Consider the following 24,700-nt stretch of genomic DNA (forward strand, 5'->3'; position numbering starts at 1 on the left):
TTTCGTTCGTTTGGTATCATAATCCCGATGACATTCGTCATTTTTAGTCAGCTTCCGATTTCAATTCTAGTTTCTGGAATGACCGGAAATCCGCATCTTACATGACAGTCGTCAGGTGCAAAACAGGTTCTTGAGTCTGCTTCGCTGTCTCATCCTACGAATGATATTGGGTCACGATGGATTAATGCTTATAGTCTATAGGAAACGTTTTCGAATACTTTATCACTGAATCAAACTTCTTCATGCCCTAGAGAGTTGTATCTTTCATTCGTTTATCTATAGTAGACATGTTAATTGATATTTGCATATCTTTACTAATTTAGATAAATAAAGCGAATTGGAATAATTTTTCAGTAATATAAATCCTTATCTTTTTCTATTCCTTGAAGTTCTATTTTTCCTTACGCGCGATTTATAAAACTTTCCATTGAAATTTCATATTACAATAAAATTTTTACAAAAAATTCATCGATGCTATTCTCACGTATTCTCATGGAAAGGAAATATTTGGATGGCCTATTTCACGTGGACCATCCCTTGCGTTAACCCCAGAAGTGCTGGCGGTTTCAATGTCCTTTCATAGCATCGGTCGATATCTTCTTAAATAAAAATAATGCGCGTACACGTTCGTTGGATAAAAGAATATAGTGCGATTAGGCGAATGCCGTTTTCAGGCCAAGAAACAACTATCGATTGTGATATCTAATTCCCAAAATTTATTCCTTGCTGCAGTTATTCGTAGATTCTTCTTCGGGTACGGTACTGAAATTAAAATTCGAAGATCAGAACGTGAGACAAATTGTTTTCGCGATGCCTCTCGAAAGAGCTTTTATCATCGTTGAATTATGCAAAAAATTTTAGCTCTTCTTAGTGCTTTAGTTCCATTTTGACCTGTATAATTTTAGGAGGGTTTAACATTCTTAATGGTCGGAGCAGAAGATATGGAAATAAAGTGAAGAATAGATAAGTTTGTAGACAGAAATAATTTGATTCGTAAAAAAATTAGCATTCAGTTTTGTACGTATGTAACGATATGTATAAATTTAATTAGGTTGCGTAGTATTATATCAACGGATAAACACAATTTAAATTGGCATGATACAATTTACAATACGTTGTTAATTCATTTCTTTACGTTTCTCATATATCAGAATAATTTATTTATTTATTTAATAATATCATAGGAATATCTAGTGACATTGTAATCTGCTTCAAATAGTTTATCATATAAGTACGAATTGAACATAAATTTGTGCAATAATTTTAAAAAATTTAATCTGGTATAAACTAAATTACAAAATTAAGAATTTTACGTTTCTTATTTTGATGATGCATTGTATAATAATTTAGGTCCACTGAAATAGAGATAGGTAAGTCAATCTTAAACTGAATTCTGTATTAGTCAGAGTCATCATAAGAATTACGAACATCTTAAAAAAAAAAGATGATGAGGCTGAATGGAGACTGAACACCTTACTAAAAGGATAGATATTCGATTTACGAGAATGTATCGGTTGATTACATTGAATACGATCATCGCATGACGCGCGAGAGAAAAATGTGAATGACGAATCCACGATTCTATGCAAGAGGAAAAAAGGAAATGTCCAATAAACCAATTGTTTCTGTTGCATTTGCAATTTGCAAAAAGGTTCCAGTTAATTTCAAACGTTACAACGTTTCAGAGTTATTTTGTTTTTTTATTCCCTTACGTCAACGGTATGTCCAACATTATGTAGCGAGTAATTCGTCAACTGTACTTCACATAAAAATTAGATTTTCCAAGACCAAATAATTAAAATGACATTTATTCATTCATCGTAATCAGTTATTGCTACTTAAGATTAGTACTAAAAGACAAAACTGCACTCATTAAAAAATTTGTGTAATTCCTTCTTAAACCGGCACATTTATAGATAATCTACTGTTCAATCATTAAAAAGATAATCATAATATTATACTTGAATGCTATACATATTTTAATATTTGTCTAAGCATGATACATAAACTGACCTTTGTTGGACATTCTTGAAACAATTACATTTAACAACCTGTAACATTTATAATTATAGATTTTAAATTAATTCGGAAGCGAGATAAGTTATAATTTGCATAATTATAACATATAATAAAATAGAATCTCTCATATATTATTTTAACTACATATTATATACTATACTGTTATGCCATGTTACGTCATACAATATAATCATATATCAGTTATGGATTATAAGCTTCTCTATCTTATCGTTTACCTTGCTGCATCTACTTTTAAGATTAAAAATATAACTGTAATTGTATGAAATTTTAGTTAGTTACATAACCTAGTTCTCTAAATTATAAGCTAGGTGCGGATAAAGTGATCATTTATTAACTTTATAAGATGACATATATAGTTGTTAATTCTTTAAATGTACAAGATGAGACATATGGTGTATTCAAAATGTATAATATAATTTATACTATTATGATAAGAACAAATTAATTAAAGGTAAGTACAGATGTTGTTTATACATAATTCGAAACATTTCTACACCATATCATTTTCCTAGTCTATTGAAGAAAATGAAGTAATATCTTAATAACACAATATTTTTGCTATATCTGTTCAACTGTTGCATAGTGTAATTACTATTTAATATTGATTATCATAATGAAGTTGTAATATGGTTGCAAGTGCGGCTTTCTATTAAATTCTAATCTAGTCACGGTGCGATAAAATATAACACGGGTTTTCTTTATCGACGTGTAAATGACTTGTTCGCTTATTTCCTGTATACTAAAACTCTTAATTCATTTAAAATTACGATGTCGCTTAAGTATCGATATTCGTAAACTTCGTTCGTATCTAATAGATAATTAACAGTTTCGCTGGTGGCCGTGACCGATATGCGGTAACGCCGTCGCACGATGTTCGCGATATCAATAATAAGCGATGAGCATGCGTGCGGCAAAAAAGAACGTTCACGTATGTAGCTACTTAACGGAAGTGACGATTCCTCCACGCCAATTTTTTGAAAATATACCAAGGTCACCTTGGATTTGTCAAAAGAACCTACGATATAAAGACCAGTATCAGTAACAAGCATAAATACATCTTGATCATGAAAATATGTACGAGATATCTGTTTAAATGAATTTTTCATTTATCATAATCCTCTTCCCAAAAATTTCCAATAACTAACCACATAATTTCAATATTTTTACAATAATAAGCATTAACTTCTAATACAAAAAAGAAAAAAAGCAAAAATTGGTTCCACGATATTTCTGTACAGCTATTGCCTCATATTTTGTAAAAGTACAATATGTAGAAAATGAAATAGCTGCAGAAAGAAACTAACTACTGTAAAAAAGAAATCATTTAAATATAAAAAAGGAATATTTTCATTGATTAGATTTAGAAAGGTAAAATATCGTTTACTTGAATATTTTTTGCAATGAGTTTTAGCATATTTTATTCTATTAATGCATTATCAACAAACAAACAAATTTTCTCCACTATAATTATGTAAAAAAGAATCACTGACTTATTTTACGTTATTTACTACTATCCTTTGTAGCATGCTTTTTCTCCCTTTTATTATAAGCATATTTAAGTATCTTGTACGTTAAAAAAGATGTCAAAGTTCCTAACCTATATAATTATTACAGTTGCGTCTTTCATACGTTCAGTATTACTACATCTTTATAAGTTCAATGCAGTAGAGCCTTGTAACCCTAAGTATCGTTCGACCAGCATGAAAAGAAAAAAGGAGTAAGATGATAATAGTTGGTCGATTGTATTACGCATAGCCGTAAGCTCTGCAGATGCGTGATGCGCTAAACGTGACGCGGTACGACGTTCCGCGGGTTAACAGTATCTACGGAACACTGTTTTTGGGCATCGTTACTGGGAAAAATCGATGTTCGACCTGATAGGACACAGAAAATATGGATTCATGACGCAGTTCCTCAAAGGGCCTAGCTGCTGTTAAGCAAGGTTTTCGAAAAAGTTCTGTGGCTAAGTTGCAGTGAGCCTGCGCACGAATAAACGCGCAATGCGACACGCGATAGAATAGGACAGGGAGTCTCGTAATCTCGTTAAAAAGAGACGGAACGGGGGATGGAGAAGCGCACAGCGGCGTTCACGATTAACGGTAAGGAAGGGAATTTAATGGGTGTCACGGCAAAGAATGTTAATTTTATACCTTACGTACATCGATGTAGCGCCTAATTGGTGTTAATTTCACAAGAAATACAATATTGAAGACTATTTCGTGTTCAATTTACAAAATAATGTTCATTTTCAATCGCTTTATGTTCGAATATGTATCTGATACAGTAGAGGATGCTGTCTCTTTATTGTATTCGAAAAAATTGAAAACTTTATACGATTATTAAATTTCCTGGATAGCATTATTAAAAATGTTAGAAGGTTCTTGTTATATTTTGTTTTTAATTAATGATATTGCAAGCAATACTTGTACGTGTGATTAAGGAAATAATGATACTATATTTGTAATATCAATATTGTACTAAATAAAAAACGTTTAAATTCAGTTTATATAGAAATATTGTACGATAATTTGTTGGTATACAGTAAGTTTCTAGAAAAATTCATCATTCACCAATGTGAAAATATTTTGTGAAGTCTTCTGAGTAAATTAAATTTTAGTGATTTTATCGTGAAGTTACGCGAATTTTGTATTATATCATATATATAATATTGTATCGTAATTATTCTCGTTTCTCTAATACTTCATGTATATCTTTCTCTATTTGTTTCTTTTATTAAAATTCTTTTGAAATTAAAAAATATGATATATATATTAAATTAAATATATATATAATTATTAAATTTTTATAATATTAAATCTTCAAAGATATTTATTTAAAAAATATTACTTTATAGATATTTGTAGCAAAATTCTAGAATTTATTTTAATCAATCAATATCCACTGTAAAAATATTTCTACCGTAATAAATTATAAGGGCACACATTCAACTGTAACTTGTAAGATGTTCAATAAATTTATTTAACATTATCTAGTAGCTTTAAAAAACCCTTGCCTTCAATTACAATATGTGCAAACAGAAGAAAATAACCTATATTATATTATAACCTATATTACATGCATTTTCAATAATAAAAAGTAAATTGACTTATATTTGACAAAATATTTTTTAGCGGAACATAATTCTTACGAAATAACATTCCCTTTAGAATGTTTATTGAATAATTATTATTCTACAGTCATTTAGTTTCAACCTTAATGTTTTTTTAATTATACATTAACAATATAGCGTTAAGGTATAGAATAAATATATAATAGTAGAATATCATAAGATAAAAATAGTGTAACAGCTATAATGTATAAAAATAAATATTTATAAACGTATTTCTAATATTTTGTTTGATATTATCTAATATAAATATATCTATAAAATATAAAAAAATTATTCGTAGAAAATGTTTAAAATTAAATATTACAAAAAATCTAAAGGAATAATAATTTTTTATCTTACAACTATTTATTTATTAGAGATTTTTACATTGATTATTGATAAATTATTTGCATAATTCTAATACTTTTTAAAGAATTCATTTATTTGTACAATAATGCAACAGTTTAGAGATAAGCAGGTACTATTGCCACAAGAGCAAACAAATGCCAATGTTGCACAATAAATTGTGATTTGTCCTTAATTATAATTAAACAATTAAAATTTTAAATCATTCAAATGTAACTGGAATCGAGAGAATTGGTAATATTGGATTTGTGGTTTCCACTTCCAATGCTGTTGCCATACAATCACTCGCTGCTTCTACTTCACCTAAGGATTCCAACACTTTTCCCAAATTATACCTACAAATAAAAAGATTTAATTCGGCTAAAAGTATAATTATTTAAAAGTTACACCATTGCATTTTCAAATATAAATGGAAATAAATCAATATTTTTATACCATGTTTGATGAGAATTTGGGTCAATTTTTGCAGCATCCCGTAAAGTTTTTTCAGCTAACCTTTGACTTCCCAAATAGTGATAAATTAATCCCTAATAATGGAAATAATCGTTAAACAATTGTATACTATTTCATACAGTAATAACTATTATTTTATAAATTACAATAAACATTACCAAATGTTGTAAACTTTTGATATGTGATGGATTAATTGAAACTGCATTCTGATAACATTGCTTTGCTTCCATATATTCCAATTTATATTCATGAAGAAGACCCCGCTGGAATGAAAAGTAGCTTCAATACATTGTATCATGATAATGAAGTTATGCAAAATAGAAAGCAAACTATTCATCTTTAGTTTTTTGTTTGATAATATAACTTACTGTATACATAATATGGTGACTTAGTGGGAAAATATTCGTGGCTTCTTGTAAGGAAAGAACAGCACCATTTGGCTGATCTAAAACTAAGTATACTTCGGTAAGTAATAACCAAACTTGTAATTGTAATAGCCATGCTCTTTGTGGTCCAGGCTTTGGGGTAAAAGAACTAAGTGATGATGCAACTTCAGATAAGGCTTGTTCTACTCTTGAAGCAGCCAATGATTGTGCGTGTACAGAACCTATTTAAAAATTTGCTATTTGAAATTTTTATATAAAACAATTTAATCTTAAAAATTACAAATTAGAAAAAAGATACTAAATACATACTAGAGTCTTTATCAGACATTTCAGAAGCATACAGTTGAAAAACACTTCTTGTTTCACTGCGTTTCTCACTGTGCTGTTCATTACAATTAGCATTAGTTTGATCTTCATACAAATTTTTCCAAAGTAAAAGCATATGTCTTATGGTGAATAATGCTTGTTCACCACCGATACTTTGTAATTCGAGATGTGCTTTTACATAAAGAAAATTTAAATTATCTGGATATTCTTCTAACACACTGTTTATTAGATGCAATGCTTCAGAATATTGCTTATGTGCCGACAGCAGTAATATCAATAAATGCAGGGATGGAATGTGTTCTGCCCGAAGATTTAACGCAATTTTTACATGAACCATTGCGTCGTTAATTTGTCTGTTAATTGCATATTCATGTGCTAAATAGTATTCAGCTAAATGATCGTTTGGATCACACTGTTGCGCCCTATTAAATAAATGTATAATACTATAATACGTAACTTATCCTTTATTTTATATTTAACTGTACATACTTTTGAAAACATTCTAAAGCTGTTTTGGTATGGTAAGTTTTATCCATTTTTACTATAGTGTTTGTAGCAAGAATACTATGACCAATACCAATATAGAGATGACATCTTGATTGCATTCCTTGAGAATTTGATGTTTCTCTTTGAAGTGCTTTTTGACTCCATTCAATACCTTCTTTTATCTATTTTTATTCGAATATGCTTTTAGTATATTATTTTATGTAGTTTATTTTATAGGAAAACAATCCTTACCATATTTAATTGTTCATAGCACAACCTTGCAGCTAAAAGACAAGGCATTACCTTCTGTGGTGATAATCTTGCTACTACTTTCAAAACCCTATATGCATGCATATATCTCCCCATACTAATTAAACATAATGCACACTGAGTCCATACATGGGCTTCCTCATGAGAAAATTTCATTGCTCTTTCAAATGACTATTAAGATATAAAATTGAATTAAACTTTCATTCAAAATGAATGTTGAGTCTTTACTTTTCTTTTATTTTATTCTAATTACCTCATATAGCAAATCTACTTGACTCCATCTCACAACGACTACTGTGAGGAGATCATATACTGCAGTGGCATTTTCAAAAGCATGTATTCTTGCATCTTTAAATTCTGGAGATTGACTAAGGACAGCATCTCTAACTGCCATAGCTTCGCTTATTAATAATAACAGAATTGTTTCTTCATACTCATTTCTTGGCACAAACATATTAGGACCTAAATATTTCTTTGGCTTCCAAGGAGAATCTGAGAAAAGTACAATAATGATTTAATATTTTATTTTCATCTCAAATTTTATCATAATAACAATCGTTTTATTAATAATATTACCTGTTGAATCACTTGGTGCTTCTGGAGCTTTATATTCCGCACCGCTAATTCCTCGAACTAATACTTCTGCCAATTGTCTTGTTAAAGTAACTCTAAGACTTTGAGTAGTTGTAGACTCCACAGCAGATAAAATTTCCCTTATAAGTTATTGAATTTCATAAATAAAGATTGTTTATTTAATTGTCAAAATATTTTTTCTAAATTGTATTTGCTATTGCTGTCATCTTCTTGCTATCATTTCCTTCCTTGCATTTTTTATTAATAGAAACAGTTAATTACCTGTAACGGTTTATTGCACCTTGAATATTACCAGTTTGAATGTACAATATGGGTGCCCTTTGTAGTGCAGTTTCCAAAATTGGCCCGATATGTTTTGTAGAACAATACGAAGACTGAGAGGAATATGTACCTGTTGATCAAATGATATTAAGGTATTAACTACAAAACCCAAATTTCAAGTTTTGTCACATTCCACCAACAACCCTATAATATCACCTGAAAAAATGTAAATAAACATAGTTAATGCAATATTCTTATAAAATAAATTTATTTTAATGCTTGCTACTACTGTTTTTTCATTCAGTGAATATCCCGATTACCAATCAAGATATTATTCATACATTCATTAATTATGGAACAGTAAGCATCAATTAGCATTATCTGATGGAAAAGAATGTGCTGAAAAGAATCATCACCTGCATTGTTACTATTTACGGTAGACGTGCCATTTTGATGTTGCATTGCAAGTTTTTCTTGTTCTTGTAAATACACCAATGTCAGGTCCCCAGTAATTTCATAACATTTGATGATTTGTTCTTGCCATTCTGCTATTTTGTATTTTGATTTAGAATTTGGTGGTAACTTTTCCAAACAAAGACCTGTTGTAAATAAAAACATCTATTAAAAGGATCTATTGTATAAGGATTGGTATGAATATAATAAAATAATAATATAATTTTTAATATTAAGGTACATATTTTTAAATACACAAATATTATATTCACAGAAAATAAGAGAAGCAGCAAAAAAGAAGCACTGTTTTAAGCAGATTTATTTCATAATATTTTATGCAATACACTTACAGTTATTTATATGCATTGATAAAGTTTATGATATGCAATCATAACAATCGAATTATCTACAGAAAGTATATTAGCTTTATTTTCATTTTGCATAATAAGACATCAGCACAGTAGGTATAAACTATTAATTTTTTGTTTCAACTGAAGTGTAGTAGTTATTATCGATAAAACATGCAAAGAGTCTTTTTATATGTTATAAAATGACTACTAATTGAAATATATATTATAAGAGGATGTCTAACAGATAGATAGAAAAAATGAATGTTTTTCAAACAGTATGCATTTATCATGCAGCAGTTGTCAATATTGATAAGATGCAAGTAAACATTAATTTAAACAGAAGTAAGGAAACATAGTTACCATGAATAGAACATCTTCCCTTTTTTGGATTATTGAAAGTAATAAAATTAAGCATGAAAATGATATTGACAAGGCAACATATATTTCAAACCTTTAAAAGTTAATGAAAATATTTTTGATTTAGACTATTATATTAATAAAGATGTTTTGTATAATGATAAAGCATACAATAACACTTTAATGGATAGTCAAAGAAAAATAAAAAAAATGGAATACACTTACACATGGCAAATAAAAGAAATAAAAAGAAGCAAAATACAAACCTTTAATTGCATATGACTCAGCAATAATGCGCAGTCTTCGGCAGGATAAATGTTTCTCTGTGTCTAAAGTAAACAGTCTTTCTTTTTCTAAGTTGTACATTAGTTGTGATATTCAAAATACAACAAATATTTTCAAAACTCATTGCTTGTGTAACTAAATTTTGATTAGGTATTACCTTCAGGCTGATGTACAAGATGATTTATACTTAGTAGAGATTACAAATAAGAAAAAAATATGCAGTTCTTTAAATTTTGTTAGAATAATTACATTAAGTGCAATACTGTCAAATTCAGCATATATTTAATGTTCTAAAGTACAGAATTATTAAAAAAGAAATTTGTTAAGTGAAATATATAAGACACCAAACTATGATAGATATAAATCATTCCTTTATTCAACTGGCAAGCTATTATGTGTGGTATTAGAAATAATAATGCACTAGTACATACTAGCAACGTACTAAATGATGTAAATAATATCTGATGCAAACCTTTAATTGCATATGATTCTGCAATAATACGTAGGCTTCTACAAGGTAATGGTTTTTCTGTAAGTGTGTGTAATTCAGCTTGTTGATAATGTTTCAGAGCTTCTTCATACATCCCCATTGCATAATGCAATTTACCAAGTAGTAAATGTGCATCCAATACAACCAAAGCCTATAATTAAAAATATTATTTATTAATTATTCATACAAAGTTAAAATTATCAGATTCATAAATTTTTATCTTTTATTCAATTAAAAACTATTAATTATGACTGTAATTACTTGTTTATCTTTTTCATTTGCTGCAAGGATCAAGTATTTTCTAGTTTCTTGTAGTCCATTTCTAGCTTTTCCAATGTTGGCATCTATAGGTGGAGTTTGTTCTAAAAAGCTTTCTAATCTTCCTTCCCCACATAAAAAATTTGCTAAACATTCTAAAATCAAAAGCATCATGAATACATAGTTCTGGATATATGCTTTTATCTTATATATTTTAATATGAAATTAAATTTTCTTAACAGTATTAAAATATTCAGAAATATGACATGTTTATTAAATATAGATATAAATGTTCATTTTTTAATACATTAACTTAAATAAAATTGCATACAATTTTCTTATTTAAGATTTTAATAATACAAAATTCATAAGAAAGATATATTATCTTTTCGAAGTCAAAAATAAATTTTTAAGAAGACAAAAAATATTCTTATTGACAATTATCAGTATTTGCTAAAATCAGATATACTTATTAACAAACAGATAAATTTAAATTTAAAAAAGTGTTGAATTAAGAAGATTTATATCAAATGATATTTTACTACAATTATGTTTGACTGATATACATGTAATCCTTATAATTCGTGAAATGACTTAACAACTTCTTTTTACATAAACAGGTTACGAAACTCATGACGTGACAGTTAATTGCTATAAAATTTTATCAAATCTTTTATAAAAAAAATTTTTTAAACATATAAATCTGATTATTTAAAACATTACGAGAAAAAGAAACATTTACCATTACTAGGGTACTGTACTTTCAGGTGTTCCGCCAATTCTATAACCTTTTTCCAATTTCCGTCCTCGCGGTTTTTATCGATTTCTGATTCAATTCGGAGGGTGTGTCCTTTTTTACTAGTCATTCTAATTCACGTAGGAAAAAGAATGAAATACGCTGTTAAATTCTTTCGTAATATTCAACAAGACGTAATGTAATATATCGATCATCAGTGTTAGAAGCGTGGGCACAACATAAAAGATACACGTATGACAATTTCTACTTCAAGCACGTGCCACACTATTTTGAACTGTCTGTTATGTCACTGATTCTGCGAAGTCTAGATACGATGCATCGTGAAACACGTCGGTTTAAGAACCAGTGAAATTGCGCATTCATTTGACTGTTAATACGTGAGTTGACTAGTTTATATGAAAATATCATTTCATTTTTAAAATAAAATCTGCAAAATTTATAATTTAGTTATCTACTGATATAGATTTGCTATATTTGAAAAGTAAATAATCTTTCTTAATTTAAAAATAAACAACAATATTTTATTCTTTGACTATATTTATTAAAATTATTCAACTTTACAATTATAGTAATAATAAAAATAAATTTCCTTTTATTCTTTTTGATATTATATGTATCCATATGTGTGTGTATACACATATGTATATACATAATATCAATAATATCAAACGTGTGTATTTATATTTTGTAATTTCTTGTACTCTCTTCTCAATCCCTGAAGACTAAACCTCAATTCAAGTCTTTCTATATGGCAATTTGAAGATTAAGCTATATTCTATTTTCTTCAAGAAATTTTTTATATCGTTTTTTCCATTTATCTTTGACATCCATAATATTATGCTGCAATTTATATGTCTACTTTAAATTTCTGAAACTTTTGTCATCTATTAATATTATAATTGATTAATTAAATACAAATTATAACCTGTAATATATGCACTCCGCGTTGTGTAAGGACAATAAGTTCTTTCATTCCATCATTGGTGATATCCATATAACATATCGAATGTACAGGAGCATCAAATAATTTTCTTATGATCAATTCCCACGAGTCATTTATGAAACAAAAAATAAGAACTTCTTGACCATAGGTTCCTAAGAGTATCTCATTCTGCCCATCCATATTTATGTCAGCAATACAAGAACATAAAATGCAATCAGATGTTTCACTACCATTTAATGTTATGTCTTCATCCATCCCATTATTTAGAACATCCCTAGTTATAAAAAATATGAAATTATTTTTTCTTATACATATATAAAACAAAATTAACTTACATAAAGACAACTGCATTACTTGTATTCACAACAAGAACATTTAGTTTTGTTTCTTGATCATTTAGGAAAGATTTCAAGTCTACAACAAATTGAAAATATACATTAGTTTTGATTTCTAATCAAGCTTTTTTAGGATATACAGATATTAATATGTGTAATAAATTTTACTATTAGAGCTAAGAAAAGAAGGTTTCTCAATATTATTTTGAAGTGAAAAAATGGATACACTGGAAACAGGTCTGTCATATCTTAATTTCCAACTTCTGCAAACTTTTAATTCTAAAACATTAGTTATAGCTACATTGACCAATCCACACTCACAACCGATTACTGTCAGTCTCCTAAACAAATTAAAGCTGAGTATTATTAGTTATTATAATGTAATGCATAAAGATTCAATTCATATATATCATACCAATTGTAATTATCATAATAGTAAATATTAATCCATATTGCAATTCCTTGGATATCATGCAATTCAGGAAAGTACTTTTCAATAGGTGATTCACTGTAACTGTGGTTTAATTTGTCTTCTCTGATCATATGTATTTTATAATCACTGCCAGAGAGTAACCAAACAACCTAAAATCTTAGGAAAAGTTATAACTCTGCTATAAATTCATAAAATATCATTTGCTTAAATTTCATTTTTTTAAGTATAATTAAAAGATCATTACTAATATAAAAAATTACCTCATTAGGGACATTTTGTTGGGGTAATATAGTATGATATAAATGGTACGGTGTATATGCTAATTCCACCATAAGACAATTTTGTGCTATAGCTTCAATGGAACTTCCTTCATCTCCTTCGCCATCTATGGCACCTTCTGTATATATATTTAGATATCTTTCTACAGATGTATCTGTACTTGCTTTCAAAATAGTTATTCCTATCACAAATCCATCACCGCTGTCAGACTTATTATAAGCATCAATAGATATGATTTCTGCACCACCTAATAAATAGGAACATTTAATCAGATATAGAAAACTATTGTTTTTGGATAAAGTGTTAATATTTAAGGTTACAAACTGGGAATGTATGTAAAAAGTAGTTCTTTAACCAGTGGTCTTAAATGTAGATTTGGCATCAAATGGTATTCACAAGAATATATTTTTCTTTTCAAAGAAGCCACTAATACCTTATTGGAACCATTGACAGAACACAATTTGGTCATTGAATAAATATTTCCCTGTGATGTTAAGGGAAACCAATGTGCGTCTGTTAAATTATTCATGTTGTCTTCACAGAAAGAAATTACTAATAAACACAATAATTCGATTGTCATTTAGCTTGGATTGTATCATATTTATAAAAGCAAATAAATGAAATTAAATATTTATATAAAATCATTAAAAATGTTCTTCTTTGATTAAATTTTATTCTGAACCATAATTCATTTCTTTATATTTAATGTCCTATTTTTCTTCTAATAGCCTCAAGTTTAAATTTAAGGTTAAGAATGTAAAACTCATTTTTGGTACAAGATTAAGTCACAGATTTGTATAATTTTCGCGTTAGAGATCAAGTTTTTGTTTGTTAATGAATAGCAAATATCATCTTGCATTAACAATAAATTAAGTATAAACATAAAGATACATTTTATTTGCATACATATATGTACATGTTCATTTAATATGTACTATATCTCTCTACTTTTGTCAAATATAATTTTGTTGCATATGTTTAAATCATTAGAAGTTGAGAATGTTAAATATTATTTTCTATATTGTATAATTATTTTTTATATTGAAATTGTAGTACAAACGAGATACATTATAGACCTAACACTCACTGCATTTTTATGTTGCAAGTTTCTTTACCTTTAGGGCACCTTTATCACATTATCGTTCGTATAGTCATAGATGAGGTACTAGCGCTAGTATACACAGATCCGGCAACTCGTTCCATTTTTGGTGGTGGGAGATGTCATCATTTAATGTTGTTTTGATGTGTATTAATCACACAGCGCACCACAAAATCTCTCACACACATGCGCGTTTAGCGACCACTACGCCGCTTTGGAACGGACGACAAAAGCTACCGCTAGGTCATCCACTTGCTACACATTCGAATTGAATCTGATTCGAATAGAAAGGAGAAATGAGTAGAGAGTAGAGAGAAAACAAAAGCATATATATGATCGTAACCGTAATTGCGAAAAAAATGTATGATAAAGGTGCCTCGCGCGTGCATTGTGCCGAATTGCAACAGTAAATATAAATACATACATCTACTTATCTGTGGTGTACAGAATAGATGTGATTCACATCATAGATTAAGTCAATGGTTGTAATTTCTATATTCGCCGAAACAAATCGCAGGGGGCGTGAGAAATTCTAATTTTATCGAGGTCGGTATTTCAGAACGTGAGACACGGAGTTCTATATATGTACATAATGTCAGATGTCAGATCTACCTTGTATTTAGTCAATGATCTTATTTACGATGAAATTATTTTTTCTAATACATAAATAAAATTATACAAAATTTAGTAATTAACCTTAGGATATATTTATTAAATGTATCTCAATGTCATTATTTTGTAAAAAAATAATCGCTTTTCAAATATTTGCGAACAGTTGCTACGATTTTAAATAAATACACTAAATAAAAATTCTATTCTAATGAAAATATAGTTAACAACTCAAAATGAATATAGATTTGATTTTAGGTACTTCAATTATCTGATTTGGTTGAAAATTTTCCAAATAATCTAATATAAAAGCATAAAAACTATACATTTGTCAGAGTGCAAGTCTACCTGTTTTATCTAAAGAAAAAACACACACACACACCAAATACAATTTAAATTACTTTTACAAAGTAAATTGATTTGATTTTGTTTAATTTAGTATCAGTCAAGTTACCTATAATTTAGGGTCCTTTCTTGACAGAATGTTAATCGTTTTAACACTACCTACATATTATCATGTATAGTACCATGTACGGTATATGCTCTAACCACTGACAGGTGGTTTACCAGAAACTAATAACATATTATACGTCAGTCATGACATTTACCTTTATAGTAAGGTAATTGCCATTCGCGAAAATTCAATATCGAAATTAATCGTGTGCGATCGAGCAGGTTGACCTAAATACTGTGGTGTCATTTAAACCAACATAGCGGTGCATATGGTACATACGCAAACGTAAAGAATAGTATTTCGAACACAGTCCTGTTCTAACATTCTTTCGTTCAACCTAATTTTATGTAATGAAATTCTTTTTATAATATTAAACTACGAAATATCATAATATACACCAAAAATTATTAAATGTCGCTCTACCTTGTGTTATGACAAGTTTGCTAAATAGTATAATTTTTTTGTGGACCTAATTCTGCCATCATATTAACGATATAATTAAAACCAACGATGAAAATTTACCATACCTCTTTATAAGACTGAAAACCATAATACAATTTTCCTCCCAAGAATCTAATAACGTTTAATATTACAAATGAATATGTGAATGTAAAAATTATTCTGAAGTACGTATATAATGTACAACAATCAGTAAATGGGGGACACTTTTATACGGGGATCATGCAAAAACTACTTGAACTCGTTTATCAAACGCGTATATGTACATATACATATATACATATACATAATATATATATTTTTTTTTTGCTTTTTTTTTATTAAACACAGAATCACAGAGCAAACTGGACATGTCGGAGGGATGGGAGATTTACATAATCTAGCTGATTTTTCTGGTACGATGCACAGGGCTCACCTCCACGTTTTTTAAAAATTACACATATATATATATATATATATATGTGTGTGTGTGTGTGTGTGTATTTATATATATATTTGATGTTCCGTTACTGTACAAAATATACTCGCTGTTAAAAAATCAATTACGGTTTTTTAGTAAAAAACATACGAAATCGAAGAGGGTGAGCCCGCGTGGACTGATCGCGGCCCGTTCGGTATTCGCAGAGAAGATTTCATTAGTGGAAGTAATTAAATTTTATTTACAAATCAAGGCAATATCGTTAATTACGTTTGCTTTTTTTTTTACACATGCATACTCGCATCTCTCATTCTGTTTTTAGTATCATTTTTCATTTTCTTTTTTATCTCACGCGGACACATTCACACATTTTACCGACAAGATATTATGAACCCTAGTATAGTATGTAATTTCATTCCATTTGTGACGAATTGTTTCACTTTTTTGTACAATGTATGTATAGTAATGATACAATAATTTAGTAATCGTTCAGGATGTAACAGGGCAACACGACTGGAGTCTCGAGCTTTTTCCTTTATTTCGCCTCTTCGCCATTCACATTCATTTAAACTGATTACATATAAAAAATTTCAGTTTCGACTTTGCGCCCGTCGCCCGGCGAACGGTTTTTACCATTTCCGTCATTTCTCTTTCCATTATTTTTATTTCATTTAAAAAATTCCTTTTTTAAATTATACTCTCCATGTTACACGCACACAGACGCGCGCGCGTGCGCGCATACACACACATGCACACACGCGTTCTCTTTTTCCTCTCTTTCAAAATTATATCCTCTTATTATATTTGCTTCTTTCGTACTACAGCAAAGCTGCTGCGAAGTAACGATGTTTTTTCGGCACTGAGAAAAATGTTAGCGGTTCGTTATTGCTGTATTGCAACACGATATATCGTTACCAAATAGTCGCTTTATTTCGGAGCGAATCTAGCCGATAACAATAATCATTCGAAATTAATGCAATGACAAACGCGCCAATAAAAGTAACGACACAGAATTCGTTCTACTTATCTTTTCCCCTCATTTTTTCTTTTAAAATTTCATCGTTTTTATCATAGATCGTTAAGTAAACCTACACTTCATAGCAACGAACATTACACATGTAGAGGCGTAGATAAATTTATAATTAATTTTAATAAAATCACCGGTACGTATAATAGTGGGCTTTTAACAAATTCAAGATATAGCTCAGTATTTAACGGTATCGTAAACGCAATCATACGAGCGAATGATATTGTACAATTGAATTTAATCAAAAATATATCACTTGTACGCTCCCTGTTTGTGAATAAGAGCAACAGCTCTTGTACTTTCATGTATGTATGCGTTACACACATATATATATATATGTATATATGTATGTATATATATATATATATGTATATATGTCAGATTACAGCGGCAAAGAGCTACGAATTCGGAGACACCGTTGCGTCGCTGTACGAAAGTATCGCGCATTAAAAATTAATTGGTCTACCTAAATATTTATATATATATATATATATATATATATATATATAATTACGTATCACGATCGTTTTCGCTACACCTTTCTCGCGCTAACAGTTTTCTCGGCGCAATTTTTTTTGCTTTTATAATAAATCTAAGTGTACTGTATTCTTTCTCTCCCTCTTTCTCTCTCTCTGTCGCTCAACTGGTAGCAGACGAAAGCCATCATCCTCAATGTTATTTTATAGCGTCTCTACAATCATGTTACAACTCCATAATAATAATAATAATATTAATAATTATAATAATAGTCATAATAATAATAATAATAATAATTAAAAAAGAAAACAAAACAAAATGCTTGGAAAAACGAAACACGACAAAAGATACGCACTTATTATGTTATGAAATACTATGGATACTCGTCTAGAGCATCCAACGGGTTTGCATTCCATAAAAGCAATATACTAGATTGTTAATATTAATTAATCACGGAAGCACGACATGATGGATGCTTAAGGATGTTTGATGTATGATATTTCGTGTGTTTAATGTTAGATCCGATAAGGAACGTGGTCTTCGTCGGATGCAACATTAATTTTGCTTCTTCACACATCCTCCCGATCTTCCATCAAACCGATGAAGCTTTACATTACGATGATATTTTCCGTACTTGAATTTGATTATGATAAAAATCATTAGAGATGAAAGATTCCTGATATTAAAAGAGAACGAAATAATAATAAATAATAATAATAAAAAAGAGAAGATCGTAGAATTTAGAAATATTTTCTGTTTCTTAGGATTTTGCCACATGACTGTATATGTCGCATTGTAATCGCTTGTAGATCGTATCTTAAATTTATGACTGCTTTCAGACAGTACATGAGAACATTATAAAAGACGTTGTGTTCAATTTGGAATATACATATAAAATTTCCTTGTGTGGGTGGCATATTCTCCGTGTTTTTTATATGCACTTCCCGAAAAGGTGCACTGTAATTAGTAGAGTCATTTCGATGGGCACTGTACGAGCGGAAACAATCACACTTATTGACATACTTTTGTAAAAGTGTATGGTAAATATTGTTACTTATGTAATCTCTCAAGTCGATTGTGTTTTCGAGAAATTTTAAGAGCTAATGAACGTTTTGTATAACTTTCGATTTCTTTTTCTTTTAATGAATTCGTCGAGTTTGCGAAAAGCATACACATATAAAACAAGATTGAAGTAAAGATATATGATTATTGCATAATTCTATACTTTGAAAACAGTTAAATCAAATATTCTAAGAGTTTCGAGTGTAGTCAAACATAGAAGGCGAGGTACGTTTACTAACAATAAGTACAAATGTTCCATAGCATGCTGTTACTTCTTAAATACGAGTAATAATGAACATAAAAATACGGCTAACAAGTTAAGGTTTAGATATAAACATTCAACATTTATATACAATGCTGAGAAGTAAGTTCGCGTATTTTGGATTAAATAGTATTAATATGATTTTTACATAAAAATATTATAGCTATGAAAATCGATTTCTTAGTTCTTGCTTATTCGAATTTTTAGTACATTATGCACTGTTATACCAGTTGGGTTAAAAGTAAGATCTAGTTGTGAACGATACTGATCCGTTTAAAACACTGTCATATAAAACAAAAAACTGATAAAATATATAGTTGGAAGCCATTTAATATTATGCAATATGTATAACTTATTGTTGTATAATATTCTTATCTCTGTATACCCTAGCCCCTTTTTTATGAAATAAAAACCTACAACACTGATGGCTTACTTTTTTTCAATGATAAATAGCGACGTAATATCAGATAATAATAATATATAGACTAAAATTAAAGAAAACTACCTCCAAACTATATATAATATTGTTAAACTTTATTGAATGATTATTTAAAAATAATAACGATTTATTCTAAAATTTATAAAATTTCTTTACATTAAATTTCTTATTTTAAATTTATTTTAAATTTCTTTTTCTTTAATTCATTTTAATAAAAGATGGATTAAACATTTTGTTTCTATTTATTAATGTATCTTCTTTATCTTTAAATTTTAAAAACATTAAAATTTCCGAAGAAGGACAATAAGTTAATTCCCAAATTTTTGTGTTATGTTATGTAAAATAGAGGATGAAAATACATCGATATTGAATAGGATGAGCGTTAAGACGTGAGTAACATGTATGATTAGAAAATTCTTTAACAGGTATTATAAAACTGTATCTAGTTGACTGCCTGTTCTCCTCTGTAAAATTTTTTTTCTAAAAATTCAATAATGCGACCGACGTGTAGTATCCTTAGTAATCTGATATTTGAAATTAAGTTAATGACGGCAGTACAATAAAATTTGATTTACTGCATCATTCATACTGACAAATATATTAGCAACGATACGAATAAAATAAAAAAGTATAAGTAACGACAGTTTGATTGGATATGAAAGTATAATGCTAGCTATACATTTCTTATGCACGAATTAAGCGTACAAAATTGACAACTATCTGTTAGTAAATATATTTACATGTGTAAATATACATTTGTTTGCTTATTCATCCTTTATGGACTACATCTAAATGATTTTAATTTGTTAATGATATTGTAATGATTAACATAATGTTCCATTATTTATATAACTGCCTGGAGGGAAAGAATGATATGCATTGACCTAATGTTCCAAATATATATTGATTTTTTATCTTATACAATTCCCATTGCATTGTCTTTTTTTAATTATTCTTTGGAATGAAGTTAAAATAGCATGAAAATAATAAAAACAACATATATTCTTTCTTTCTCTGTACTTTTCACTCAATCTAATTATTAAAACAATTTTTTTTATATTTGCATCATATCCCCAAATTTCCGATTTATATCTCAACCTCATTTATAAAATATATGTTTGATCAAGCAAAATCAAACACACAAATTTTTAGTGAATTCTAACAAATTCTAATTATAAAGGGTAAGAAAATTTCATGATTTAATTTCATTTTTCGTAACTATTTGGAATTATCAGCCTCATAAAATTTGTATAAAAATTAATTATTTCTTTGCACAATATTTATGATTATATAAGAAATACTCATTGAAGTTTCACATATAACATGGTTAAAAGCAATGCAAAACTACGGTAAATAATCGGAATATACAGAGGGAAAAATTATAACGGCCCATCAAAAGACTCTTAAGTAATCTATTTTTTTTTCTCTCAGTGTTACTTAATACTACACTTTGATTTATTCTCTCGTGCAAATAATTTTTTATATACTCTGCATGAATTTAAATCACGTACATGTACTTATTCGATTTCAAATGCATATTCACTTTTTACATTCATTGTTATCATTTGCTCCTTTTCTCAAGTACATCAAACACGGAAACACGCATTAATTCATTATGGAACCAATAAGTTGTATTCGAAATCTATTCCATGTCAATGTGATTGGAAGAGTTATTTGTTTATGACCAATTGAGCTACTTTTTAATCTTTCATCAAATACCTTAATAATTAGATAAATACGATCAGTTCATTGTACCTGATATACTGTGAGCAGTTATATCATATTATTATTTCTTAGGAAAAAGAACTGAAGCCAATGATAAAGCAATTGTGATTCATGTTGTGTCAAAATGAATACAGGAGGGTTTAGAATTTTCACCTCCTTTTGGATGACTCTTTGATAGGTATGCTTACATTATACACCCAACACTTAGTGGGTCATACCTGGTTGTCCATTGCTACATAACAAACAAGCAATGTGGAATATTCCAATCAAAGTTCTCCTCAGAGTGCATTGAGCGATGATAATACTGGCTACTTGGCCAGAATTTAGGTAGGGCTAGGAAGCACCAAGTGAACCTGACCCTGGGCTTGGACTATTCTGTACAGCTGGAGGTACTTGATTATAAGGATGATTACTATTGCACAAGACTGTATAAATATTTTCCACATTACTGAGCTTCTCGAAAAATGGAATTAGATCTAATAGTTCTGAATCTGTCATATCATCAAACCATGATGCCACTGGTACCTAAAAATGAATTTATTTTATTTCTTTAATTATTTTCTTCTTTTTTGTATATTTTTCATTGGTAAAACTTACTGCATTATCTGGATGGAAAATGTAACTGGCGGGGCTATTATCAACAATAATAATTTGCTGTAAATCCCGCCCTAGTTTATTTAAATCTTTAACATAATTTCCTCTGTGATAAACACAAGATTCTCTAAACAGTCTTGCTCTAAACACTCCCCATCTGTCAAGCAGATCTGCTACTGGATCAGCATACTGTAAATATCAGAAATATCGAATGTTCAAACAAACCTAAATATGAAGCCCATGGTTATAATAAACAACTGTTTGCATAATATACCTTAGCCAAACTTGCTGTGAACAATACACACTCGTACAGTTCACCCATTCTCTGTAAGAATTCATCCACATAAGGCCTCTTTAAAACATACACTTGATGCACTGTCCCATCAATCTCTACAGGAACAACAAAATCGGCATTGTTGATTGGTTTGAAAGAACTATGCACTAGTGTTTCATCCAAATCAATCACCATGCACTTCTTGTGCATATCCTGATGTCTGACAGGTGGGAGAAGGAACCTTGGGGATCCAGTCCTTAGGGATGGAGAACCATGTCCATCGCCTTGTAACGAGCTTGTCTTTGAACTTTTAGAACTACTTCCACGTCCTCTACCGAGGCAACAAAGTAGAGATCGCAGAAGCCCACGCCCTCTTGGCTTTTTGCCACTGGCTGAACCGGTGTTGTTCACTTCATTCTCTTGTGGTAACTGAGCTACATTTGGAAAAAATAAATATCATCTTGTAAATACACATATGCAAATATGTATATGATATATACATTAAAAAGTGATCAAAATTGTTAAAATTTGTGCCAAAATAGAGATATATTTATGCAAAAGTATATGGAAGATAAAATGCAAAATTTATTCTTATAATTGATGGAACGTTATTTTCTGCTTAATGTACAAAGGGATGAATTATTAGAAATTACCATTTTTAGGATAGTAGAATATTTCTATAAGCATGTATTTTGACAGTTTTAAGAAATGGGAGAGGAACATTTTTATTTTATCTTAATTTAAACATTGTTTGGCTTCGTCCAAGCAATATTTGAGCATCGAGTAAACGAATCGGATTAAGTGAATTAAAACGGCGGCAAGGTATGGGTACGACACGATGCAATAAGTTACACGCGAAACTTAGGTGAAAGAAAAAGAGGGGGAGAAGGATAGGAGACACGATTTGTGAAGAGGCGAGGCGAGGCAAAACGAGGCGAGGCCAGGCAAAAACGAGGGCGAGAGGAAAAGAGACGTCGGAAGTGAAGTATAGGCGAATAGCAGTGGAAGGGAGGAGTAGAGGGGTGAGAGGTGAGAAGTTAGGTGAGGTAAGGTGAGGAGCGAGGTGCAGTCCCGTAACAGGTGCAGATTCCATCCAGCATCTGGAAGAAAAACGTAAAAAAAAAAAAATGTAAGGCGGCAAGCCTATATTCACAGCAAACACCTACCTTTCCCATTATTAAATTGGCCTAGCTCGTCATCCCGCGACACTTGGGTGATAATGGACGATGCGTCCATTTAAACATTTGTTGAGAGTCCCTGCGTGCTGATCGTGAATTCCGTTAATGCGCGCGCGCGACAATATATATATATATATATACACATACATACACAACACACACGCGAACGATCCCAAGAATGAGAGAGAGCGTATACGCGCGGTAGCACGCACACGCACCAACTCACTCACTCACTCAGTCACGACGTACGAAATCTCTCCCTCCAAACGTTGTCGCGGCCACCACCGCCGCCGCCGCCGCCGCCACCACCACCACCTCCACCGTCTCCTTCACTGTCGCCACCGCTGCTGCCGCTGCTACCGTCGTCGCCGCCGCCGCCGCCGCCGCCGCCACCACCTTCACTGTCTCCACCACCGCCGCCGCCACCTCTACGAAGATCACCACAACTTGGCGAACGGAGACGCATAGGCGCAGGCACGGGCACGGGCACGAGTACGCTCACGCACACGCACCCACACGGTGTGTTTTCAATACCAACAGTGATATTTACTTCACCGAGATCAGCACAGGATTTATCTTGATCTTAAATACCAATGTAACTCGGCGGTACAGTGCAGAGACGATTAACTTGGTAGGATCGGATTATTATAGTTGATACTGCATTGAAAGAATCGATCGGTTTCTTAAACGTAAATGTAACTGGGGAAAGTTAATCCAATTCTTGGTTACATTCATTCCAAGGGGGCTCGTATTGCACGTATGTCTACGTATACGTGCATGTACGCTCTCTCTTTTACGCGCCACACCTATGTCGTTGCGCAGTTCATTACGATTCGACATTTGTCGTATGCGTTCTATTCCTTCAATGCGTTTTTCTATTCGATGATGATGTCCTTCGACGCACCTCACATATATCAATCTTTCCACGATGGTTTTCGATATTATTGTTTGATATAATTAGTTCATGTATTTGTTTATTATTTGAGTTGGTAACAATAAGGATTCATTAATATTTCGTAACAATCATGTTATACACTTAACACACACAACATTAAACAATGTAGCTTTCTCACACAACAAACACTCACTGTAGCTACAATTTCGTCCGTTCAACGGAAACAACGTTGCGAACCTGCGCTACAGAGGTTTTTGATGTTAATGTTTTGCTGGCTCTTGTACTTCACGCGATTGTCGCGCCTTCTCGCGACCTTCAATCGAATTATATGTACGACCGTTGCGCACCGTTTGAACTCAAAAATTACTGCCATAAAAGCAAAGCAAGGTGCACGGTTTCGCTGTATTCCTTTTGTGGCCATCAACTGATTTTGTTAGTAATGATTCATATCAGATGGATAGATTTCCAGTGGAACTATAGCCTACTAGAAATTAAA

General features: G+C 30.4%; 3 protein-coding genes and 1 long non-coding RNA gene across 13 annotated transcripts; 1 reads left to right on the top strand and 3 right to left on the bottom strand.

The window, feature by feature from the left end:
* The first annotated feature begins 2,904 nt into the window (after nucleotides 1–2,904).
* On the top strand, nucleotides 2,905–4,554 carry LOC126921270 (uncharacterized). The gene is made up of 2 exons (XR_007712271.1): nucleotides 2,905–3,408; nucleotides 3,655–4,554. It is a non-coding gene; the product is annotated as an uncharacterized LOC126921270 (long non-coding RNA).
* Nucleotides 4,555–5,496: 942 nt separating this feature from the next.
* LOC126921238 (tetratricopeptide repeat protein 7B) lies at nucleotides 5,497–11,538 on the bottom strand. The gene is made up of 15 exons (XM_050732635.1): nucleotides 11,228–11,538; nucleotides 10,489–10,640; nucleotides 10,210–10,378; nucleotides 9,719–9,781; nucleotides 8,709–8,891; nucleotides 8,293–8,422; nucleotides 8,014–8,150; nucleotides 7,691–7,929; nucleotides 7,420–7,608; nucleotides 7,171–7,349; nucleotides 6,664–7,103; nucleotides 6,337–6,575; nucleotides 6,127–6,231; nucleotides 5,951–6,042; nucleotides 5,497–5,850 (listed from the first exon to the last, which is right to left on the bottom strand). The coding sequence occupies exons 1-15, from the start codon at nucleotides 11,349–11,351 to the stop codon at nucleotides 5,718–5,720; spliced, it is 2,574 nt and encodes an 857-aa protein (XP_050588592.1). The 5' UTR covers nucleotides 11,352–11,538; the 3' UTR covers nucleotides 5,497–5,717.
* A 223-nt stretch (nucleotides 11,539–11,761) lies between these two features.
* Nucleotides 11,762–15,752, bottom strand: LOC126921250 (KICSTOR complex protein kaptin-like). 6 transcript variants are annotated; one of them, XM_050732672.1, is made up of 8 exons: nucleotides 14,348–15,752; nucleotides 13,557–13,716; nucleotides 13,214–13,479; nucleotides 12,936–13,102; nucleotides 12,689–12,876; nucleotides 12,521–12,599; nucleotides 12,168–12,459; nucleotides 11,762–12,082 (listed from the first exon to the last, which is right to left on the bottom strand). In XM_050732672.1, exons 2-8 carry the CDS (start codon nucleotides 13,699–13,701, stop codon nucleotides 12,011–12,013), a joined length of 1,209 nt encoding a protein of 402 aa, XP_050588629.1. In that variant the 5' UTR covers nucleotides 13,702–13,716; nucleotides 14,348–15,752; the 3' UTR covers nucleotides 11,762–12,010. The 6 variants fall into 6 exon arrangements, with proteins under 6 accessions (XP_050588629.1, XP_050588627.1, XP_050588628.1 ...); XM_050732670.1 differs by having other exon boundaries at nucleotides 13,557–13,784; XM_050732671.1 differs by having other exon boundaries at nucleotides 14,320–15,752.
* A 1,033-nt stretch (nucleotides 15,753–16,785) lies between these two features.
* Nucleotides 16,786–24,663, bottom strand: LOC126921259 (carboxy-terminal domain RNA polymerase II polypeptide A small phosphatase 1). Of its 5 annotated transcripts, none has more exons than XR_007712267.1 (5): nucleotides 23,298–24,663; nucleotides 22,132–22,565; nucleotides 21,861–22,046; nucleotides 21,482–21,788; nucleotides 16,786–17,989 (listed from the first exon to the last, which is right to left on the bottom strand). XR_007712267.1 is itself a non-coding variant. In XM_050732718.1 (5 exons), the coding sequence occupies exons 2-5, from the start codon at nucleotides 23,365–23,367 to the stop codon at nucleotides 21,597–21,599; spliced, it is 882 nt and encodes a 293-aa protein (XP_050588675.1). In that variant the 5' UTR covers nucleotides 23,368–23,395; nucleotides 23,544–24,663; the 3' UTR covers nucleotides 16,786–21,596. The 5 variants fall into 5 exon arrangements, 4 of the variants coding, with proteins under 4 accessions (XP_050588675.1, XP_050588671.1, XP_050588672.1 ...); XM_050732718.1 differs by having other exon boundaries at nucleotides 16,786–21,788; nucleotides 23,298–23,395; nucleotides 23,544–24,663; XM_050732714.1 differs by having other exon boundaries at nucleotides 16,786–21,788; nucleotides 23,298–23,395; nucleotides 23,461–24,663.
* Between the last annotated feature and the right edge of the window lie 37 nt (nucleotides 24,664–24,700).

Source organism: Bombus affinis, chromosome 10 (assembly GCF_024516045.1).
Source record: "Bombus affinis isolate iyBomAffi1 chromosome 10, iyBomAffi1.2, whole genome shotgun sequence".
Classification (NCBI taxonomy): domain Eukaryota; kingdom Metazoa; phylum Arthropoda; class Insecta; order Hymenoptera; family Apidae; genus Bombus; species Bombus affinis.